At 44.3% G+C, this 20964-nt stretch overlaps 1 protein-coding gene across 3 annotated transcripts in view; it reads right to left on the bottom strand.

Annotated features, from left to right (window-relative positions):
- Positions 1-20964, bottom strand: part of VPS16 (VPS16 core subunit of CORVET and HOPS complexes) — a 558269-nt gene that overhangs the window by 180501 nt on the left and 356804 nt on the right. For all 3 annotated transcript variants that reach the window (XM_040439647.1, XM_040439649.1, XM_040439648.1), the window contains exons 15-16: positions 9190-9298; positions 7722-7856 (exon numbers count right to left, since the gene is read on the bottom strand). In XM_040439647.1, the coding sequence (XP_040295581.1) occupies positions 7722-7856; positions 9190-9298 (244 nt within the window). The remainder of the gene's footprint in view (positions 1-7721; positions 7857-9189; positions 9299-20964) is intronic.

The raw sequence follows: 20964 nt of genomic DNA, 5'->3' as shown, positions 1-20964 counted from the left end.
CATAGGAAGAGGAGCAATTCAGTAGGCTTTTAATTGGGTATTCCTCCCCCATCACATTGCTCTTAAATGACTGTCTCCGATTTGAGATGTTATTACAGCATTTGCATAGTTTATGATTACATTTGTAGGTGCCTGTGATTTTTAAATGGCCTGTTGCACCAGTTGAAATTATGTTAGTGCTCTTCTTCTTTTTCTTCAATTTGCTTGGTGCAAGCGTGTTCTTCAGGGATTTTGCTTTCCTGAAGATGATGCGCGGTTTTTTAGGTATGGTGTCTTTTAGATATGGATCACATTTGTATGTGCCAGTGCTTTGATAAAATCGTTCTTAGGATTTCATGGTTAGGGTTAAAAGTTGTAATAAAAGAGGTCTTGTAGTCCATGTTTTTTTGTGTTTTGGCTATTTCATTCTTCTCCCTTTCATTCAGGCATTCCTCTTGGCTCTGATTCTTTGCCCGCATGAACGCACCATCTACAATTCCCTTTGGGTATCTCTTCTTCATGAATCTGGAGCGCAGTATCTTGCTTTGAATGAGGAAGTCGTCATCTTCAGTACAGTTCCGTCTAATCCGTTTGAATTGACTGTACGGTATATTATCTTTCCACTTTTTGTGGTGAGCACTCCTATAGTCGAGGTAGCTGTTCCCATCGACTGTTTTGAAATGTGTTTTGGACTTAATGTTCTTATTCTCTGAATAGAGGAGTAGGTCTAGGTATTCGATGGTTGAGGTAGTTATATTGGATGTGAACGAGAGATTCCATGTGTTTTTATTGAGGTAGCTAACGAATGATTCGGCCTCCTCCTTGGGGCCATTCGAAATTACTATCAGGTCACCTATATAACGCTTGTAGAATATGATGTTTTTCTTCCAATAGTGGCTTGAATAGATAAAATCATCTTCAAAACAGCCCATATATAAATTGGCAAAACTTGGCGCGAAACGCGTACCCATTGCGGTCCCGTTTCGTTGCTTATAGATCTTGCCCTCAAAGGTAAAAACATTATGCGTTAAAATAAAGTGGATTGCATCCAATATAAAATCCCTATGTTTGACAGAAAGGCGATCGTCTGTTTCTAAAAGACGTTTTGTAGTTTCAATGCCTGCTGTATGTGGGATGTTGGAATAGAGCGCTGCAACATCCAATGTCAGCCAACAAAAATGCGGTTCCCATTCGAGATCTGTTAGTAAACTGATTAGTTGTGTGGAATCTCTCAGATAGGATCGGAGATTTCTGACATGATTTTGAAGGAATATATCAACGTAATGAGAAAGATTACTGGTGAGAGAGTTAATTCCCGAGATAATCGGTCTACCTGGTGGATTCAAAGAGTCTTTATGGATTTTTGGTAGGTGATAAAATAGTGCCATATTCGGGTGTTCGACCACTATGTACTCTCTTTCTTTGTGATGACATCGTCCTCTTCAGCCTGTTTCAACATAATGTTCAGTGTCTTTTGATCCTCTATAAGCGGATTGGATGTAAGTAGTTCATAGTAAAAGGCGTCATCCAGTATCCTGTTGGCTTCCATTATATAATCCTCCTTATTTTGTAAGATTATTCCACATCCCTTGTCCGCACTCCTAATGACAAGAAGGTCATTATTATTTAGTTCTGTTAGAGCAGTGCTTCTCAATTATTTTCCGTCATGCCCCCCCTAGGAAGAAGAAAACATTTCGCGCCCCCCCCGCGCGACTGTAAATAGTATCATTTGTCTATAAAATTGTTATAAGTACACCTCTGCATAACACTGTATCCTTATTAACGTATAAGAGAATAAAAAAAGAAAGAAATGTGGATCGGACACACACTTATGGGGGGATCTGTGGATGACGGACACTTATGGGGGGGATCTGTGGATGACGGACACTTATGGGGAGATCTGTGGATGACGGACACTTATGGGGGGGATCTGTGGCTGGCACTGTTACAGGGGGATCTGTGGCTGTTATATATGTGCCATCCACAGACCCCCCACCCCATAACAGTGCCATCCACAGTGCCCCCCCAGCCCATAACAGTGCCATCCACAGACCCCCACCCCTTAACTGTGCCATCCACAGATTCCGTGTGCCCGCCGCTGCCGTTTAAAGTTATTAAACATGCCCCCCTCACTCCTAATAGTACCGTATATACGAATTTCTTCTGTATAATGCCGGCAGGCGGGCCGGGCGGCCGGCGTGTCCCTCAGTGACGTCACTTGTCTGCGCCGCCTGCTTCGTTCATAAAGCAGGCGGCGCAGGCACGTGACATCACTGAGGGACGCGCCGGCCGCCCGGCCTGCCTGCCGGCATTATACAGAAGAAATTCGCACACCCCAAAGGCCGGCCCTGAACGAGCCCCCCTTTACGGAGCCTGGCGCCCCCCCTGGGGGGCACGCCCCACTATTTGAGAAGCACCGTGTTAGAGCATCTTTTTCTTCTTTTGATAGGTTGTTCTTGACCTTGATGGTTTTATTGATTTCTCTTGCTTCTTTGGATACTAAAGAATAAAAAGTGTTGATATGGTTTCCTCTATGATGTGTAGGATTAAATGTAGATTTTGGTTTCTAGTTAGTGTGGAGGGTACTTGTTTCTTCTTCCTTTTCTTCTTCCTTATTTGCCGTAGTTTCCTCCTCCTTGTTTTTCACAGGCAATTTAGACTTAATGGCAAAATGCCTTTGGAGTGTTATATTCCTGATGAACGTGTTTAGATCCACAAAAAGGTCCAATTCATTATATTTTTCTGCTGGACAGAACGACAAGCCTCTCTGGAGGACTGACGTCTGTGCCGCAGAGAGGTCAAACCTAGATAGATTAAATATTTTTACCATAGTGAGGTTTTGTTCCTCTTTGGGCTGTGGGGGTCCTGCTTTGTTTCTTCCATTTTTGTTGTTTTTTCTGATTCCAGGGTCTCGTATTCCTCCACTTCGTCCTCTCCTGTATTTTTTCTTTTTAGGCCCTTTGGGGGGAGATTAGTTTTGGGCTTGAAGAAATCCAGGATCAACTTCGCTCCGCCTGCTGGTCGTTTTAGGACATACGTTGCTTCCGGGGTCAGCGCCCCGGGTAGCGCTAAAAAAGAGACCGATCGGTTCACAGCATGATTGGGAAAGATCTGTGTGTCGTCTGAAGTGCTTGTATTATGTACAGTAATTAAAGAGTCCTCTAGTACAGAAGGTTCAGTCTCAGTGGGATCCAATGGTGAGGGTAATGAAGAAAAGAAGGTAGGAGGTAGATTGAGGGGGCAACCTTGCGAAGGGTCCAAGGGCAGACTTGAGGGGGGACGAAAGGTCGATAATGGTGGAATAGATGGTGGGGTAAACCATACTTGGAGATCGGACGAAGGCAGGGAGGGGGTGGGCTGAGTGGTCTTGGACGATGTTCCTAAATTTGTGGATGAAGGCGTTTGTGGGTGTCTGTATGTAGTTATGTGTGTCGGGACCCGTGCATGGTCGCTGGGAGGTCTGTGTTTTATTTTGGCGATGGTAGGTTTGAGGGGGTGGGGCCCCAGTTTTCGTTGGCTTATTGGGTGGAGGGTTTGTCGGTCTACTGCGATATCTGGTGTATGTTTGGGTATTGTAAATGGAGGGTTTTGAATGGGGTCTGAGGCTATTACTGTCCCCTAATCTTGATGCTTGTGATGGATTTATTCCATTTGTCTGAATGCTACTCGCACTGGTAATTATATTCCTATTGCTATGGGTATTTTTTGTGTTTACGGGGAGGGGTTTGTTTTTGGACCAGAAATGAATATTGCCGTTTAGAAAATCTGATCTGTCTCTACAGAGTTTGCCAGTTTTTTTGTGGACAGTTTCTCGCTCTAATTGGAGTAGTTGACCTGTGATGAGTCTATCAAATTTCGTGTATTCTGTATGCGTATTGTGGGTGGTTAGGTGACTAGTCTGCTGTTGTATCTGTTCTTTCAGGTGCTGACATAACAATTCACGTTTTTTACAGAGGAGTTCCATTAGGCCCCTGGCGCAGTTCAGCGTGTAATTGTCCCACTCCTGGGTAAAGGCGGAGTCATTTTTGAATGGGCTCTCTAGTTTCCATCGTAAGCCACGAGGGACTAGAGCCTCCTTCAGGTAGGCCCTGAGTAAAATCAAGTCCAAATGATGTTGGATCTCTTCTTGCAGGGATGATTCTAGTTTGAAGAATAAGGTCGCTAGTTCTTTCGTTCCGATGGTTTCTTTCGGCAACTTTTAACCCTAACCATGAAATCCTAAGAACGATTTTATCAAAGCACTGGCACATACTCAAATGTGATCCATATCTAAAAGACACCATACCTAAAAAAAACGCGCATCATCTTCAGGAAAGCAAAATCCCTGAAGAACACGCTTGCACCAAGCAAATTGAAGAAAAAGAGGAAGAGCACTAACATAATTTCAACTGGTGCAACAGGCCATTTAAAAATCACAGGCACCTACAAATGTAATCATAAACTATGCAAATGCTGTAATAACATCTCAAATCGGAGACAGTCATTTAAGAGCAATGTGACGGGGGAGGAATACCCAATTAAAAGCCTTCTGAATTGCTCCTCTTCCTATGTTATCTATGTGATGGAGTGCGAGTGTGGTTTACAATATGTAGGCCGCACCATCCAGTCGCTTAGAGAAAGACTAAATAAACATCGCTGGAACATCTCACGGGGCTACCTTAAACACAGTGTGCCCCGCCATTTCCTCACCTCTCATAATAAAGACCCATCCGGATTGACAATTACACCCATCAAAACCATTGCAGAAACAACGTTGGATAGATTTAGGACCTTACAGAAGAGAGAGATGTTTTGGATTTTTAAATTACAAACCCTTGAACCCCATGGACTCAATGAGTCCTTGGAGAGCAAATGTTTCTGAACAGCTCTCTGCCAAGCATTTAGATGGAAGGAGATTCAGAGAAACAGAAAAGAAAAGAAACAAATGTGTTTTTTTTGTTTTTTTTTTCTCTCTCGTCGCACTTTATTGAGCTGTGGCATGCAAGTATAGTCAGGACATTCGTCTCCACTTGTGAGAACTTCTTCATTCTTTTCTCAAGGTTCTTCATCGTATTGACCCCCCTCCTCCCCACTACAACCAATTTTCCCGCTCCCATCCATCTGTATACTCTTTACATCCAATTGTCGCTTTTCGGCATCTTCATTAAAAAGACAGCTACATTCCATCCCATTATGTGTATTTTCCGTCCCCCCCCCCCCACATCAATATCCTTATACACACCAGTGATGTCCCCTATACCCCCAAAGGCAATTCACTTTCCTTGCACATTAATTTAGGTTAATAATACTCATTCACCATTTACACCCATCCAAACATCATTATCATGAGTCATATACATCTCCATATATATACTTTTATACACATTTAGTCTACCATCCTTCTCCTACAAGTTGGCTGCAGCCCCTCAATTCCCCCGTGCAATGCAATCCTGTCTCCATCACTTCTAATAGTTCTCAGTCCTTTCCCCAAGCGCTACACCTAACCACGCCCCCATATAAACTCGCCGCCCACTAACTCAGACCGACACGCCTCTCCCTGGCTCCGTCCCTCACAAGCCGACGACAGCTCTGCCCCTCCACCATGCGATTCAGCTCCGCCCCACTTCTTTTCACTATCCCCGATACTCTCCAGACACTCCCTTCTACCACGCCTCCATACGAGCTCCCCGCCCGTGCACCCGGATAAGTCCTCCTTCTCACCGCCCCCCCCCCCCCCCAGGCTCCGTTTGCATTTCCCAACCACACACCCCCATGGAGGCCACCCCTATGGACCCGGCCAGCTCCTCCCACCCACTCCCCCTTTTTCTCCAGCAGCGCGGGCACTGAAGAGGTCAGCGTCTCACACGCGCCTCTCCAGACGAGCAGTGACACTCTCCTAGTCTCCCGGCTCAGGTAAGATGCCCTAAGGCTGAAAGACTACATGTCCTTCTTTTCTTGCAAGCTACAGTATTAACATCCTCTGTCGGCTAATAGATAATACACCCCCCAACATTCTGCCAGTGGACACATCACATCTGCTAACCACATCTGTTAGTGCTTTTTCAACCATATGCTTTTTTAGGTCACCTGCAACTTTATTTAAAAGTCTGGTCCCGGATTTGATTTTAGTTACTAATATCCTGCAGTATTGTGGCTAATATAATATAAAGCCCTTTTTTATAACAGAGATTTTATTATAAATACAGCAGCATAGATAAAACATGGTTTTAATTCTGTATTTATCTTATCATTCATGATTATTATCACTAACTTATTTCTCTATATATACTTTTAATCCTCTCCGTTTGTGTACTTTTGTGAGACCTACCATTTTATCAGTATATACTTTGGTATCTATATTTACAGCTATCCATACCTATTTATTTATTTATTTATTCCGTTTGTTATACAGAATTACCATAGGGAAGCACAAAATTTATGTTTCCAAACATATGTTTCTCCTTTTTTTACCTAACCTTTCTTTTAGACTTGATAAAGGGGACTTTAGCACCCCGAAACGCGTTGTCTTACGAATAAATGGAACATTACTGAAACTAAAACACTGTCTTTGATCGGTTGTCTCGTGCGCCCCCAGCAGTCCACACGCTCCACTTAAGGTTCAGCGTACTCTCTTCAATTTGTACAAGTAAGGCTACTTTCACACTTGCGTTCGGGGTTCCGCTTGTGAGTTCCGTTTGAAGGCTCTCACAAGCGGCCCCGAACGGATCCGTACAGCCCCAATGCATTCTGAGTGGATAAGGATCCGCTCAGAATGCATCAGTATGGCTTCGTTTCGCCTCCGTTCCGCTCAGCAGGTGGACACCCGAAAGCTGCTTGCAGCGTTTTCATGTCCGCCTGGCCGTGCAGAGCCAAACGGATCCGTCCAGACTTACAATGTAAGTCAATGGCGACGGATCCGTTTGATGTTGACACAATATGGTGCAATTTCAAACGGATCCGTCCCCCATTGACTTTTAATGCGAAGTCAGGACGGATCCGTCTGACTAACAATTAGACTTAGATTTTTTTCTGAAATATAATGCGACTGATCCGTTCTGAACGGATACCATCATTTGCATTATAGGAGCGGATCCGTCTGTGCAGATACCAGACGGATCCGCTCCGAACGCAAGTGTGAAAGTAGCCTAACCCAGAGAAGTCACAAAACTTAACTTTGCAACTTTAGAAGCCAAAGCATTTCAGAGTAAAACAAAGCTGTCTATAATGAGACAACCAGTCAGTATTTTATGCTGCCTTTGGTTCAAGCAACATGAATCTCCTAACACATTCTCTTTAAGGCCCTATGTATAACAGCATTTGAAGATTTGGTTTGAAAAAAATGAAAAAAATGATCAGCAAAAACAAAAAGGATCAACTAAAAATGTCTATATCATATTCCCATAGGAAAAGTGTATTTATGAGAAAAAGGAGAGCAGGGCATCAAAGCTTCCCGTACCTAATGGATCAATATCGGCAAATGTATAATCTGCAGACTGATCCCTGATGATGGAAATGTAAGGAAAATTGGATCAGGCAAGCTAGATTTCCACACACCCCATCCTTTATTTTGCAAGGAGATATGGTAGGAAGCTGCCCAAAGTGTCTGGAAGTAGCTTGTCTCCTAAAACAAAAATACATGCTTGGCAAAGTAGGGAACTTTATGGGGAGTTGGAGAAACAGATACTGGCTAAAAATGAATGTTGCAGATTATTACCACAAACAATTTTGAGTCTACTGTATAAAACTATAGTAACTATCCTTACTTTAATCGCCAATTCTGTTCTTCCACAGTCACATGCCTTTGAAGCAATCTCTGAATAAGAAATCCCAGCAGTGTCACCAAGTTTCTGATTGATGGCCTGGGCTACTTCTTCATCGGATTTCTCTTTCTGTTGAACCTAAACAAATAAATATGTCAATACAAATAAATACAGAAAAAAGGACAAACAGAAGAAAAATAATAAGGCTCCATTCACACATCCGTATAATGGGTCCGCATCCGTTCCGCAAATTGGCCATTCATTCTCTAAGGGGTTGGAATGGATGCGGAAAGCACACTATGTGCTCTCTGCATCCGCTTTTCCGGCGCGTGCCCCCGATATTCCGGTCCGCGGCTCCGGAAAAAAACAGAAAATGTCCTATTCTTGACCGCAATTGCGGACAAGAATAGGCAGTTCTATGGGGGTGCCGGCCGGGTGTATTGCGGATCCACAATTTGCGGATCCACAATGCACTACGGACATCTGAATGGAGCCTAAGGGTATATTCACAAAACTTTTGAAATGAATTTGAAATCATGCTTTTAAAATCTGTGCAGAATTCACACAGATTTTAAAGGCAAGTTTTTTAAGACCTTTTTTTGCATGGTTTTGTAGTGGGTTTTTCGGGTGTATATTTCAATGAAAATGTATTTCTGCTTGCAGTTTTTGGTGCTCATCCTTGGGTGGCTGATGGGTGGATGTATACGGAGCATACAGTGTGGTTTTTGGCCACCTCTCATTCATTTCAATGGAGGATTCAGTGCAGATTCTGAGATAGGACATGCTTTTTTTTTAGCGTTGGAAAAAAGCAAGCGCTGCTTATCATATAAAGGGAACCTGTCACCTCCAACAAACATCCCAAGCTTGCAGCAGTACCTTTAGAGTAGCCAGCAGCATGTTTGTAACGATCATTTTCTTCCTGCAGGCAGATGAAGCAAAAGCTGTAAAATCGTTCTTTAATCCCCTGCCGGCGCGCTTCTCCTCACATGCTAGAAGTCACGGAGGCAGCGGCCTCCTTGCTTCAAGTCACGGTAACCGCGTCCCCTTCCCTGCCCCTTCGCTGTGACTGAGAGCCGGCAGTTCGGCAAAGCCAGCCGAACTCTCTGCATAAGCGCTGTCATCCACAGCAAAGGGGCAGGGAAGGGGGCGTGGTTACCGTGACTTGAAGCAAGGAGGCCGCTGCCTCCGTGACTTCAAGCCTGACTAGAGAAGTGCGTCGGCAGGGGATTAAAGAACGATTTTACAGCTTTTGCTTCATCTGCCTGCATGAAGAAAATGATCGTTACAAACATGCTGCTGGCTACTCTAAAGGTACTGCTGCAAGCTTGGGATGTTTGTTGGAGGTGACAGGTTCCCTTTAGATGAATGGGATGCTGTTTGAAGGGGTTTTTTGGTGCTCATTTCACACCAAAATCAGCATAAAAACTGTGTGTGAAGAGGCCCTAAATATTAAGTAGTGAAAATGAAATACCTTGTAACATGCCCAATGAGCTAAAATACGACTCACTCCTTGAAACTCTGGAATCTTAAGGTGTTCGCAGATTTTAACAGCAAGAGGATAAAGCCTTCTCAAAACTAATCTGTATGGAAGTAAAAATAAATACGGTATGGATTTGGCAAGGTACAATACTAGAACATTCCAACTATTTTCTTCATTAAAAGAAGCATATACAAATCTTGTTTTTTCATTATGAGTGGCTACAGGTCATAAGCAACATTTCACTGGGAAACACACTAAACATACAAGCTACAGACAAGCCCATAATTGAAATTTTTCATATTATGAATAATTATTGGGTTCATGGGATTATTGGTTATATTGGTTATAGTTAAATGATGCGAACACAACAGTTTATCTCCTCTAAGGACACTTTTAAAACAACAGTATTCTGGTCAGTATTTTGCATCAGTGTTTGTAGGCCAAAGCTAGGAATAGGCCTAAAACAAAATGTTGTTTCCATTCTACTTTTTCTCTTTCACTCCCAGTTTACAAATACTGAGGCAAAATACAAATCAAAATACTATTGTGTGGCGTCTAAATAAAGTAATTGACAGTGAAATTAAATACATACATCTAGGAGCAAGTTGGACCACTTTGTCCTTCATAATGTCCCAGGGCAATGTGGTATGGCAACTAATTCTATTAGAGATCAGAAATGTCCTGGAAAATGCCACACCGTGCTAACTTGAGGGACACTGCACATATCAGTGAGAGAATAGCTTAGACAAGGTACTGGCTTTAAAGAGAGACACTACCTTACCTAAGCTATTCTCTGGCCATTCAGAAATGTACATGATGTAACTTGTAAAAGTAATCTTTTTACTGGTGACTGTAGTTATGAGTTATCTGCTCCCTATTGGAGGACAGGAAGTCAGTTTCCCTCTTCATTTCTACAGTATGAGGCTGACATTGAGGCTACCATAACAAAAGAAAGATGCTGTGTCAGTTGGACGGACAGTCAGAGTGTTGGTCACATAACATAGCTGAGGACCAGAAGGGAGCAAATAACTGACAACTACATTTACCAGTAAGAAGATACTTATTACAATTGACATCATGTACATTTCTAATTGGCCAGATAATAGCTTAGGAAGGGTACAGGCGCTCTTTAAAGAGACCAGCTGTATATGGAGGCTCCCATCAGAATATACAGAAAAACTGGCTTCAGTTGGACAGTCAGAGTGTTGGTCACACAACATAGCTGAGGACCAGAAGAGAGTGGATAAGTCACATATAAAGACACTGGTAAGTAAATTACCTTCACTACACTTTATATCATGTACTGTACATTTCTAATTGACCAGAGAATAAAAAAAAATCAAAAGTACCTCTTTAACCCCTTCCCGACACATGACGTACTATTACATCATGGAAGTCAGTGCGTTTCCGCATCTTGACATAATAGTACGTCATGGTTAACTCCGGTCACCGCGCTGAATCGTGCTCTGACCGGAATAAGATGGCTGCACTAATCAGCAAGAAGCCATCTTAGCTGAGGGCGAGCAGTTTTTACACCCCCCCTGCAGCCCCGATTGCTGTGATTGGCCGGTTAGTGAAGATCGACCCATTGCAGCGCCGGCAATTGTATGGTGCTGCAGGGGGGCTTGGCTAGAGGTGGCAGGGGCTGATTACATAAGTCCATGTCACTTCCTAGGTCAGGGAGGGGACACCAGACACGTGTCCCCTCCCAGCGCTGCGATTGGCTGGAGCAATGCCCCAGCCAATGACAGCGCTATTCTACAATTAGCCAATCTGTAGTGCTGCAGGGGGGGATTGTCTGGAGGTGATTGGGGCTGATTACATCAGCCCATGCCACATCAGACACTGGCTTCCCTTCCCAGCGCTGCTATTGGCTGGAACAACGTTCCAGCCAATGGCAGCGCTACGCAGCTGAAAGAACAGTTGGTGCCTCACTGCAGGCAGCCAATCTAGCTTAGTGACTGCTTGCAGAGAGGACCTGTTCCCCACTGTGTGGCTGGTTGTCGGCTGGGACTTGTGGTACTAACACATAAATCAGTGCTTTTCACTGCTTTCACAGGAAGAACAACAACATCATCTGGAACAGCTGCAGTGATCTTTGGCTCATTTGCAGCCGTTTCAGATCCCCATTCACTGTCCATCCACCCCCTTTCTCCCCGGCGGACTCCAGTCTGTCCTTTTATAAATTTATTTTTTGTCTTTTTCAGCTATGCACCATTTTTTGTCTTTTTCAGCTAGGCAAACCCCGGAAATCTCCACCCCAGGACCGGAGATTTGAGCCGATAAAACCCACCCCGGATGTACTCACAGCGGACCTGGCTCCGATAGTCTGCTGGCGGTGTCAGGAGCCTGGCCATGTAAGGGCAGACTGTCCCCATAGGGTTGAGCCCATGGACACTAACTATGGCTACCATTAGTTGCTATATGCCAGGAGGCTGTGTGCAACAGGTACCCCAGAGTCTCTAGATCACTTGTGCCAGGTGGAAGCGGGAGACACTCCGGTGGAGCCTCTGCTGGACTCAGGGAATCTGGTGACCCTAGTAAGGGCTACCCTGGTGCAGTCCACCGAGTATACTGGCCAGAAAGTTGGAGTGATGTGCATCTACGGAGACTTAAAAGACTACCCCACTGTGCTGGTGTCTCTAACCATAGTGGCTGGTAGATGGACCCACGTGGTGGTAGTCGACACAAATCTACATTATGAACTCATAATAGGGAGAGACTTCCCGGTACTGTAGTCTGCTATGAGAGTGACTGATACCCATGAGACAGGGGTAACCCTAGCATAGTGGCCCGTCTCAGGGGCGAGGCCAGGTGAACACTGGGAACCTGACACTGAAGGGCCAGTGGCAGCGGTGATTGCCACTTCGGTGGAAGAAGGGGAAACAACCCCGCTAAGTGTGATGGTGGGAGACATAGAGGACTTGCCGCTGGGTCCTGCATTGGCAGACCTCAATGTCTCCGGGCATAATTTTGGTACCGCTCAACGTCGGGACCCAACCCTATCCCGCGCCTGGGAAAATGTGTTAATAGTAGATGGTGAACCACCATGGGGCGGTCAGTGTTTCCCCATTTTGTGGTTCATCAGGATATGTTGTATCAGGTAAACCAACTATGGAGTGAGCCTATTGAAAAGTTGGTGGTCCTCAAGGCTTATGGCAAGCTTGTGTTAGATCTAGCCCACCAAAACGTTCTCGTGGGGTCACCTGGAGCTGCAGAAAACTCAGAATCGTATTCTACAGCGGTTTTACTGGCCCAGCATATTCAAAGAAGTGGAAGAGTTTTGTAAGTCTTGCCCGACCTGCCAGATAACTAGCCCCCAGCCACATTTCCGTAGTCCCCTAGTATCTCTCCCGATTATCGAAGTACCGTTTGACCGAATAGCTATGGACCTCATAGACCCAGCACCGAAGTCTGCCAGAGGGCATCAACACATCTTAGTTATTCTAGATTACGCCACTGGGTACCCGGAGGTGGTGCCACTGCAACATACCTCGGCCAAGCTCATAGCTAAGTAGTTAATGGAGATGTTTTCCTAAGTGGGACTACATAAAAAGGTTCTGACTGACCAAGAGACCCCTTTTATGTCCAAGGTGATGAGGGAACTCTGTAAGTTGCTGCAGATAAAACTACGGACGTCCGTTTACCATCCGCAAACGGACGGTTTAACCAAACATAATAAAATATGTTGAAAAGGGTAGTGTCTAAAGATGGAAAGGACTGGGACCTCCTTCTGCCCTATTATGTTCGCAGTGCGTGAGGTACCCCAGGCCTCTACTGGGTTCTCGCCCTTTGAACTGCTATATGGCAGACACCCTCATGGTCTCTTGGACGTGGCCAAAGAGGTATGAGAAAAACAACCCACTCCACATAAAAGTGTCATTGAGTACGTTACCCAGATGCAAGACTGGATAGAGAAAGTGTTGCCTCTTGTTAGGGAGCATATGGAGGCAGCTCAGCGAGCCCAGAATCAGGTCTATAATCGGCAGGTTCGGATCTTTAACCCGGGTGATTAGGTTTTGGTTGTGGTGCCGACCGTGGCCAGTAAGTTCCTGGCTGGGTGGCAGGGGCCCTACGAGTTACTCAAGAAAATTGGAGATGTAAACCACAAGGTAAACCAGCAAGGGCGGCAAAAGTCGGAGCAGGTTTACCATGTGAATTTACTCAACCGTGTAAAGACAGGGAAACCTGTACAGAAGACAGCCCGGCGGCCGGGTTTTCTAGAAGAGGTACCGGCCCCTCTGTGTGATGCAAGAGAGGTGGCTGCCACAGTGAAAAATTGCTGACAGCCTCTCCTCTAAACAGACTCAGGAGGCCAGGGAGTTCGTTAATCGGAACGCACTTCCATAATCCAGCATGACATTGTCATCACTGAGCCTCAGGCAAAAGTCTGATTAAAATCATACTGGTTACCCGAGGATTGGCAACAAGCCATATCGGTGGAGGTGCAGCTAATGTTGCAGTTAGACGTCATTGAGGAGTCAAAAAGTGAGTGGGCCAGTCCTATAGTATTGATACTCAGCTGGACGGGACGTTGTGGTTTTGTAACTACTTTCGAAAACTTAACGAGGTTTACAAGTTCAATGCGTATCCCATGCCCCAGGTGGATGAGCTCATCGAGAGGTTAGGACAAGCCTGGTATTTTTCTGTTTTGGACCTCACAAAAGGGTACTGGCAGGTGCCCTTAACGGAGGCTGCCAAAGAGAAAACTGCCTTCATCACGCCTGAGGGGCTGTATCAATGAGGTCTTACCGTTTGGTCTGCATGGCGTCCCCGCCACGTTTCAGCGACTAATGGACATTGTGCTTCGTCCACATAGTCGATACGCTTCGGCTTACCTGAACGATATTGTCATCCACAGTACCAATTGGGAAAGTAACCTACCCAAAATGTAGGCTGTAGCGGACTCCCTTCTGAAAGCTGGCCTAACCCCTAACCCAAAAAAATGTGCGATAGGGTTAGAAGAGACTAAGTACCTGGGGTATGTCATTGGGCGCGGAGTCATCAAACCCCAAGTGAACAAAATAGAGTCGATACAAGGCACCACAAGGCAAATAAAGTAATTCCTGGGAATGGTAGGCTATTACATGAGGTTTGTTCCCACTTTATCTGCGCCCTTGACAGGACTCTTAAAGGGAAACAAGTCAGCGATGGTTTGCTGGGATGATCGGGTGGAAGAGGCTTTCTCCGATTTGAAGTCGGCCCTGTGCGGGTCCCCGGTTTTGGTGAAGCCCGACTTCAAAAGGGAGTTTATAGTACAGACCAATGCCTCCAAAGTAGGCCTCGGTGCTGTACTGCCTCAGGAAGTCAACGGGAAGGAGCAGCCCGTTATCTTCCTCAGCCATAAGCTCACCCCAGCCGAGACTCAGTATAGTATAGTGGAGAGAGAGTGCCTGGCTATCAAGTGGGCACCAGAATCTCTCCGCTATTATTTATTAGGGAGAAAATTCCACCTAGTGACTGAACACTCCCCTCTCAAGTGGATGAGCCAGGTCAAGGACAGAAATGCCCAGGTCACCTGATGGTTTCTCTCCCTTCAAAACTTACGTTTTCGGTGGAACACAGGGCAGGCCAGTTACAGGGAAACACGGATGCCCTGTCCCGGGTACACTGTCTGGCGTGTGTTCACCCCCTCAGGGTTGAACAAAGGGGGGGGTATGTGACACAGTGAGAGGTTTCGTCTGGGAAAACAGGTATTTTCCTCCCAGCATGTGCTGCTGGGCTGATTTACAGCCAGGTGAGGTCAAATACCGGACCGGATTTTAAATGCTGGTCCGGTGTTTGGCAGCACCTGGCTGTACTTAAATAGGCAGCTGGGCTCAGAAGCGAGGTCTCTGTCTTGGGATCTGAGAGCCTTGTGTCTGGATAAAGGCTTGCTACCTGTTTGGCGTGAAAACAGGTTGGTGCTGCGATGCTCAAGGACTCTTTGAGGCAGAATTGCCGCATGGTGTGAATTACCACCAACACCACAAGTTGACTTTTTGCTTGTTTATCAATGCTTGTTTTGTCACTTGCCTAAAGTGTGAATAAAACACTGAACTGTTTGATCCAAAGAACATGTTGTTGCCTCTATACTGCATCCGCTAATCCTGTCTAACAGTCACAAGCCAATTTTAGTTAGTACTAGTTTAGACTTTTGAACCCACACACGTGCAGTCTGCATGTGTGGGTCCTGCAGTTGCTGAGCGCCGGTCAGTACTGTCAATTACTGACAGCAACTGCTCAGGTTTCAGTGCTCTTTTTATTGTTTTTGGACCTTTTTTCACTTATCTTTTTCTCTTTTCTTTCTTTAGCACAAATTTTATTTTAAATTCAATAAAAGCCCCCTCAAGTGTTAAATCACTACATACACACCCCTGACACTTTTCACTTTACACACACCAATAAAAATGTACTCTGTTGAAGAGGCATATGACATCCTTGCCTCTGAAATGGAGTCTGCAAGTGAGGGAGAAGAGGATGCCACATTCCTCTACTCCATCGTCACACGGTGATGAGGATCCCTCAAGGAGACGCCCCAGTAGAGATGAAGTAGCCCCCCCAGTGTTTCCCTATGGACCACACCGCCTGAGGATTATGAGCCCCAAATTCCAGAGTTTGTGGGAAACTCTGGAATCCAGATTGACTGCACGGACTTCACAGAAATAGATTTTTTCTCTGACGATTTCATAAATTTGATGGTGACCCAAACAAATTTATACGCCCAGCAATTTATTGCTCAAAACCAGACATCCTCATATGCTAGACCCCTAGGTTGGACCCCAGTAAATGCAGCCGACATTAAGACGTTTTGGGGGCTCTTGCTGCATATGGGCCTGGTAAAAAAGAAATGAAATGAGACAATATTGGAATTCAGATGTCTTGTACCATACTCCAATTTACAATATGGCCATGTCTCGTACAAGTTTTGAATCCATTTTGAAATTCCTACATTATAATGATAACGCACACTGCCCCCCTCCCCCAAACTGACCCACAATTTGACCGTCTATTAAAATAAAGACCCCTCCTGGAGCACCTCAACTCCAAATTTACAGGGGTGTTCACCCCAGAAAAAGAAATTAGCATAGACGAGTCCCTTGTACATTTTAAAGGAAGGGTTAAATTCCGCCAGTACCTGCCCAGCAAGCGGGCACGGGACAGAATTAAAATGTACAAGCTGTGTGAGAGTACCTCCGAGTATACCTACAGGTTCTGGGTTTGTGAAGGGAAAGATTCCCGGATACAACCCCCTGAATGCCGCCCCCCCCCCTCCCCGTCGTAGAAGTTACTGGGAAGAGAGTGTGGGATTCACTGCACCCACTGCTGGGTAAGGGTTACCACCTCTATGTGGATAACTAGTACACCAGCATTCATGTCCCTAAAATCCAGAGGTACTGTGGCTTGCGGCACAGTGCGCAAAAATCAGAGAGGCCTCCCTAAATCCCTGGTAGGGCAACTACTCCGATAAGGCAACAGTAAGGCTCTCCGCCATGAGAACATCGTGGTGGTTTAGTACAAGGACAAGAAGGATGTCCTTGTACTGACCATCATTCACACTAACATCAGTTCTCCTGCCCGAGTGTGAGGTACCACTCACTACCACTGTCAACAAGCCAGACTGCTTCCTTGATTACATAGCAAAAAAAACTGTGGGACCAATTATCAAAAAATATACAAACTTTATTTCAATAATATATATATAGAATATGGAGAAAAAAGGCAAGATGGAAAAGGAAATACATAGAAGCGAGGGGTAACACCTCATTGGACAGCCATATACCTCCGCAGAACTGTGATAACAGTCTCCGGATACCAGGCTATACCTGTGCCTCACAATAAATGATCATAAATCTCTAAAAACAGAAAGATATATATATAACAACAGTGGTAATAATATACATCGCCCACCACTATAAGGGAATATGTTGTACAGTTCCTATTGCCAAATAAGCTATAATCACCATTCAATATGAGGCACACAGTATAAGACCCAAATAACTATGTGAAACAATACACACCAAGTGGATGAGAAATACCCGACTTCCAACCTCCGTATGTAACATAGGCCTAATATAGACAATGTGGCATAATGGTGTAACCATGGAAACATTATACGAGGGACGTACCTGAAGACATGGTCTGACTCAGAAGGAGGTAAAGAAGCCCCAAACGCAGGACCTTTTATATTGTTTGATAACTGGTCCCACTGGTTATTTTGCTATGACATTGTGTGTTGTCCCAGGTGAAGTGGAGTGCTGTCGGCGTTAGAGAGGTTTTGTAGGTTTATATGCACCTTTGATTACAGCAGGCACATGGGAGGGGTTGATCTGTCTGATTAAGTTCTGAGCCCTACAGTGCCATGCGTAAAAGGAGAATACTAAAGGACACCATTTATTAGTGCGACACCTGCCCTGATAAACTTGGCCTCTGCAAAGGATTGTTACCGAACCTACCACTCATTCATGGGTTATTAATGGGTTTAACACTGACAAATGTAAGGTTATACACATAGGAAGGAAAAATGCAAGTCACCCGTACATACTAAATGGTAAAACACTGGGTAACACTGACATGGAAAAGGACCTAGGAATTTTTGTGAACAGCAAACTAAGCTGTAGAAAACAGTGTCTGGCAGCTGCTGCCAAGGCCAATAATATAATGGGTTGCATCAAAAGGGGCATAGATGCCCGCGATGAGAACATAGTCCTACCACTTTACAAATCACTAGTCAGACCACACATGGAGTACTGTGTAAAGTTCTGGGCTCCTGTGAACAAGGCAGACATAGCAGAGCTGGAGAGGTTACAGAGGAGGGCAACTAAAGTAATAACTGGAATAGGGGGACTACATTACCCTGAAAGATTATCAAAATTAGGGTTATTCAATTTAGAAAAAAAGACGACTGAGGGGAGATCTAATAACTATGTATAAATATATCAGGGGTCAGTACAGAGATCTCTCCCATCATCTATTTATCCCCAGGACTGTGACTGTGACAAGGGGACATCCTCTGCATCTGGTGGAAAGAAGGTTTGTACACAAACATAGAAGAGGATTCTTTACGGTAAGAGCAGTGAGACTATGGAACGTTCTGCCTAAGGATGTGGTGATGGTGAGTTGACTAAAAGAGTTCAAGAGGGGCCTGGATTTATTTCTGGAGTGTAATAATATTACAGGCTATAGCTACTAGAGAGGGGTCGTTGATCCAGGGAGTTATCCGATTGCCTGATTGGAGTCGGAAAGAAATCTTTTTCCTCTTAAGTGGGGAAAATTGGCTTCTACCTCACAGTTTTTTTTTTTTTGCATTCCTCTGGATCAACTTGCAAAATAACAGGCTGAACTGGATGGACAGATGTCTTTTTCGACCTTATAAACTATGATACATTCCTTTATGCTCCCTGTAATATTTCTGTATCTCTGATTTAATCCACCTCGCTTTCCAACAACCACTACATATTCTTTTCTGTGAGACAACTGTTAGGTCAAAAGTGCCCTTTCCACCACTTAAAATGTTCGTACAGGGGTGCACTTTCCAAAATGGGGTCACTTCTTGGGGTTTTTAATTTCTGGGGACCTCAGGAAATCCACATGTGGCTGTTTGACTGCTGTGCACCCATACAGCAGGCTACAAGTACATATGGGGTGTTTTTTTAATTGGGAGAAAATGGGGAACAAAATGTGGGGTGCATTTTCTCCTTTAATTAACCCCTTGTGAAAGTGAGAAATTGGGGTCTGCTAGTAAATTTTCATTTTCACAAATGTGTGCTTTGAAATCCTTTAACAAGTGTTTCTGACTTCTGTGAGACACCTAATTGCTGAAAAGTACTCTTCCCACCACTTAAAATGTTTGTACGGAATTTCAGAATCGGTAAGATAAGTAAAAGCATTCCAAAGTTATTACCACAAAGTGACACAGGTCAGATTTGCAAAAATAGGCCTGGGCATGAAGGTGAAAACAGGCCTAGGGTAGAAGGGGTTAAACTATCAAACTGATTATTTGTAAAGCCTGGCAAATATTTAAGCGATCTGTGTAGTTAAGAGATGTCCTAATTAGTGACAGGGCATTTGTGATGTTAAAAGGGCAAAAGTATTATAGCAGAGATACCTTTACTGTCTAACCAAAAAATCACGTGTGCAAGCTTTCAGAGCGCAGTGGCAGGTATACAAATGAATTCCAATGTAGAAAAAAGTGATTTATCCAGCACTCCTTAAAAATATAAACCAATCCTTTATTTTAAATGCATGAAAAACATCTTGTACAAAAAAAAAAAAAAAAAGGACACAATAAGACCTGTTTTTACTCCTGGCATAATGGTGTGCTGGCACACAGTGCAGTTCTGGCATGCATTCAGGATGCAGTTTTTTATTGTAGCTAGCTGAAATGAATTAAATCATTTCCACAATGCAGAATACCAGGGATTCACAAGGCTGCTACACTGGCTAAATTAAAACTGCATGCTGAATGCATGTCAGAACAGCACTCTGTGCCAGCACCCTTAGGGTGCTGACACACATTCAAGTTGTATCTGTCCTTAATACTGTACTTTCTCTCCTGCTATGATCCATACCTGATTTATGCATCAAAAACTGCATTAAAAAGCCTGAATGTGAGTCATCTCTCTTAGGCTAGGTTCACACGTGACTGATTAGCTGCAGATTTGGTGTTGCAGATTTTTGTGCAGCAAATCCACAGCATCACGTTTAAACCCAGCCTTAAGCCTTAAGCCTCATGCACACATCCATGGAAAACGGACAATGAGATACCGGCGTGGATTCCTGCTGAGTGCAGGAGCGCACAGCATCATTGGTTGCTATGACGCAGTGCACTTCGTGCCGCCGCTGCTGGATTCCTGCTGAGTGCAGGAGCGCACGGCGTCATTGCAACCAATGATCGCGTGCGCTCCTGCACTCAGCAGGAATCCAGGCCGGTATCTCACGGTCCGTGTTCCACGGACGTGTGCATAAGGCTTTATACCACACACAAAATTTCACAGGTGTCAATCACATTTCATTAACATATTCAACTCTCACTTCAGAGCTGTCCTGGCATTCATAGGGACCTGTTCACATTATATAAGACGAACATATTTAAGGCATCTCTAATAACAAGTCTTCAGATCATCCCTGCAGGGTATCTCAGATCCAAAATATTTCTCTCCTTTTACTTTTCCAGACCTGAAAACTTTACAAAATCCATTTTACATCCATGCTACTGAAAAAAATGTCTTAATATAGCATATAAATTGTGTGTTTCTGGTTTTATAGCATGAGCTATATTCTTTTGCACAATGCTCTCACACTGTACTGCCCACATATTGTATATTGCATTCACTACATGTGATGACATACACTACATGTTTAGTAAAGCAATTAATTTAAGATTTGGTTACTCCAAATGTAACTGCGTTGATGTAACTGTATTTGTACTGCCAATGAATTTATAAGTTCCACAACAGGCATGAACACATTTATATGTCCCTGTGGTTTGTAACCAATTCACACTACCATGCAATGCGTTTTTATATTCATTTGGAGAGAGCACATTGCCCAAAGTTTGCCACATACACATCCTTTTTCCAAGATCCTCTACAATATATTATCACCATACAATATCGGAAGAAATTCCTACTATGTTATCATATTCTGTATTATAGCTGGTACTAAAAACTACTTGGTCTCATTTAGTTCCACTAGTTTTATTATTAGATTTTGTTCACAAGGAAGTCTTCCCTTGATTTTACCGTCGCAATGGTGTATGCCCTATTCCAATGTGCATTTGAATGG

The sequence above is a fragment of the Bufo bufo genome, chromosome 7 (genome assembly GCF_905171765.1).
Source record: "Bufo bufo chromosome 7, aBufBuf1.1, whole genome shotgun sequence".
In the NCBI taxonomy this organism is placed as follows: Eukaryota; Metazoa; Chordata; class Amphibia; order Anura; family Bufonidae; genus Bufo; species Bufo bufo.
Note: the sequence above shows the minus strand (reverse complement) of the source record. Positions and strands in the feature narration are given on the sequence as shown.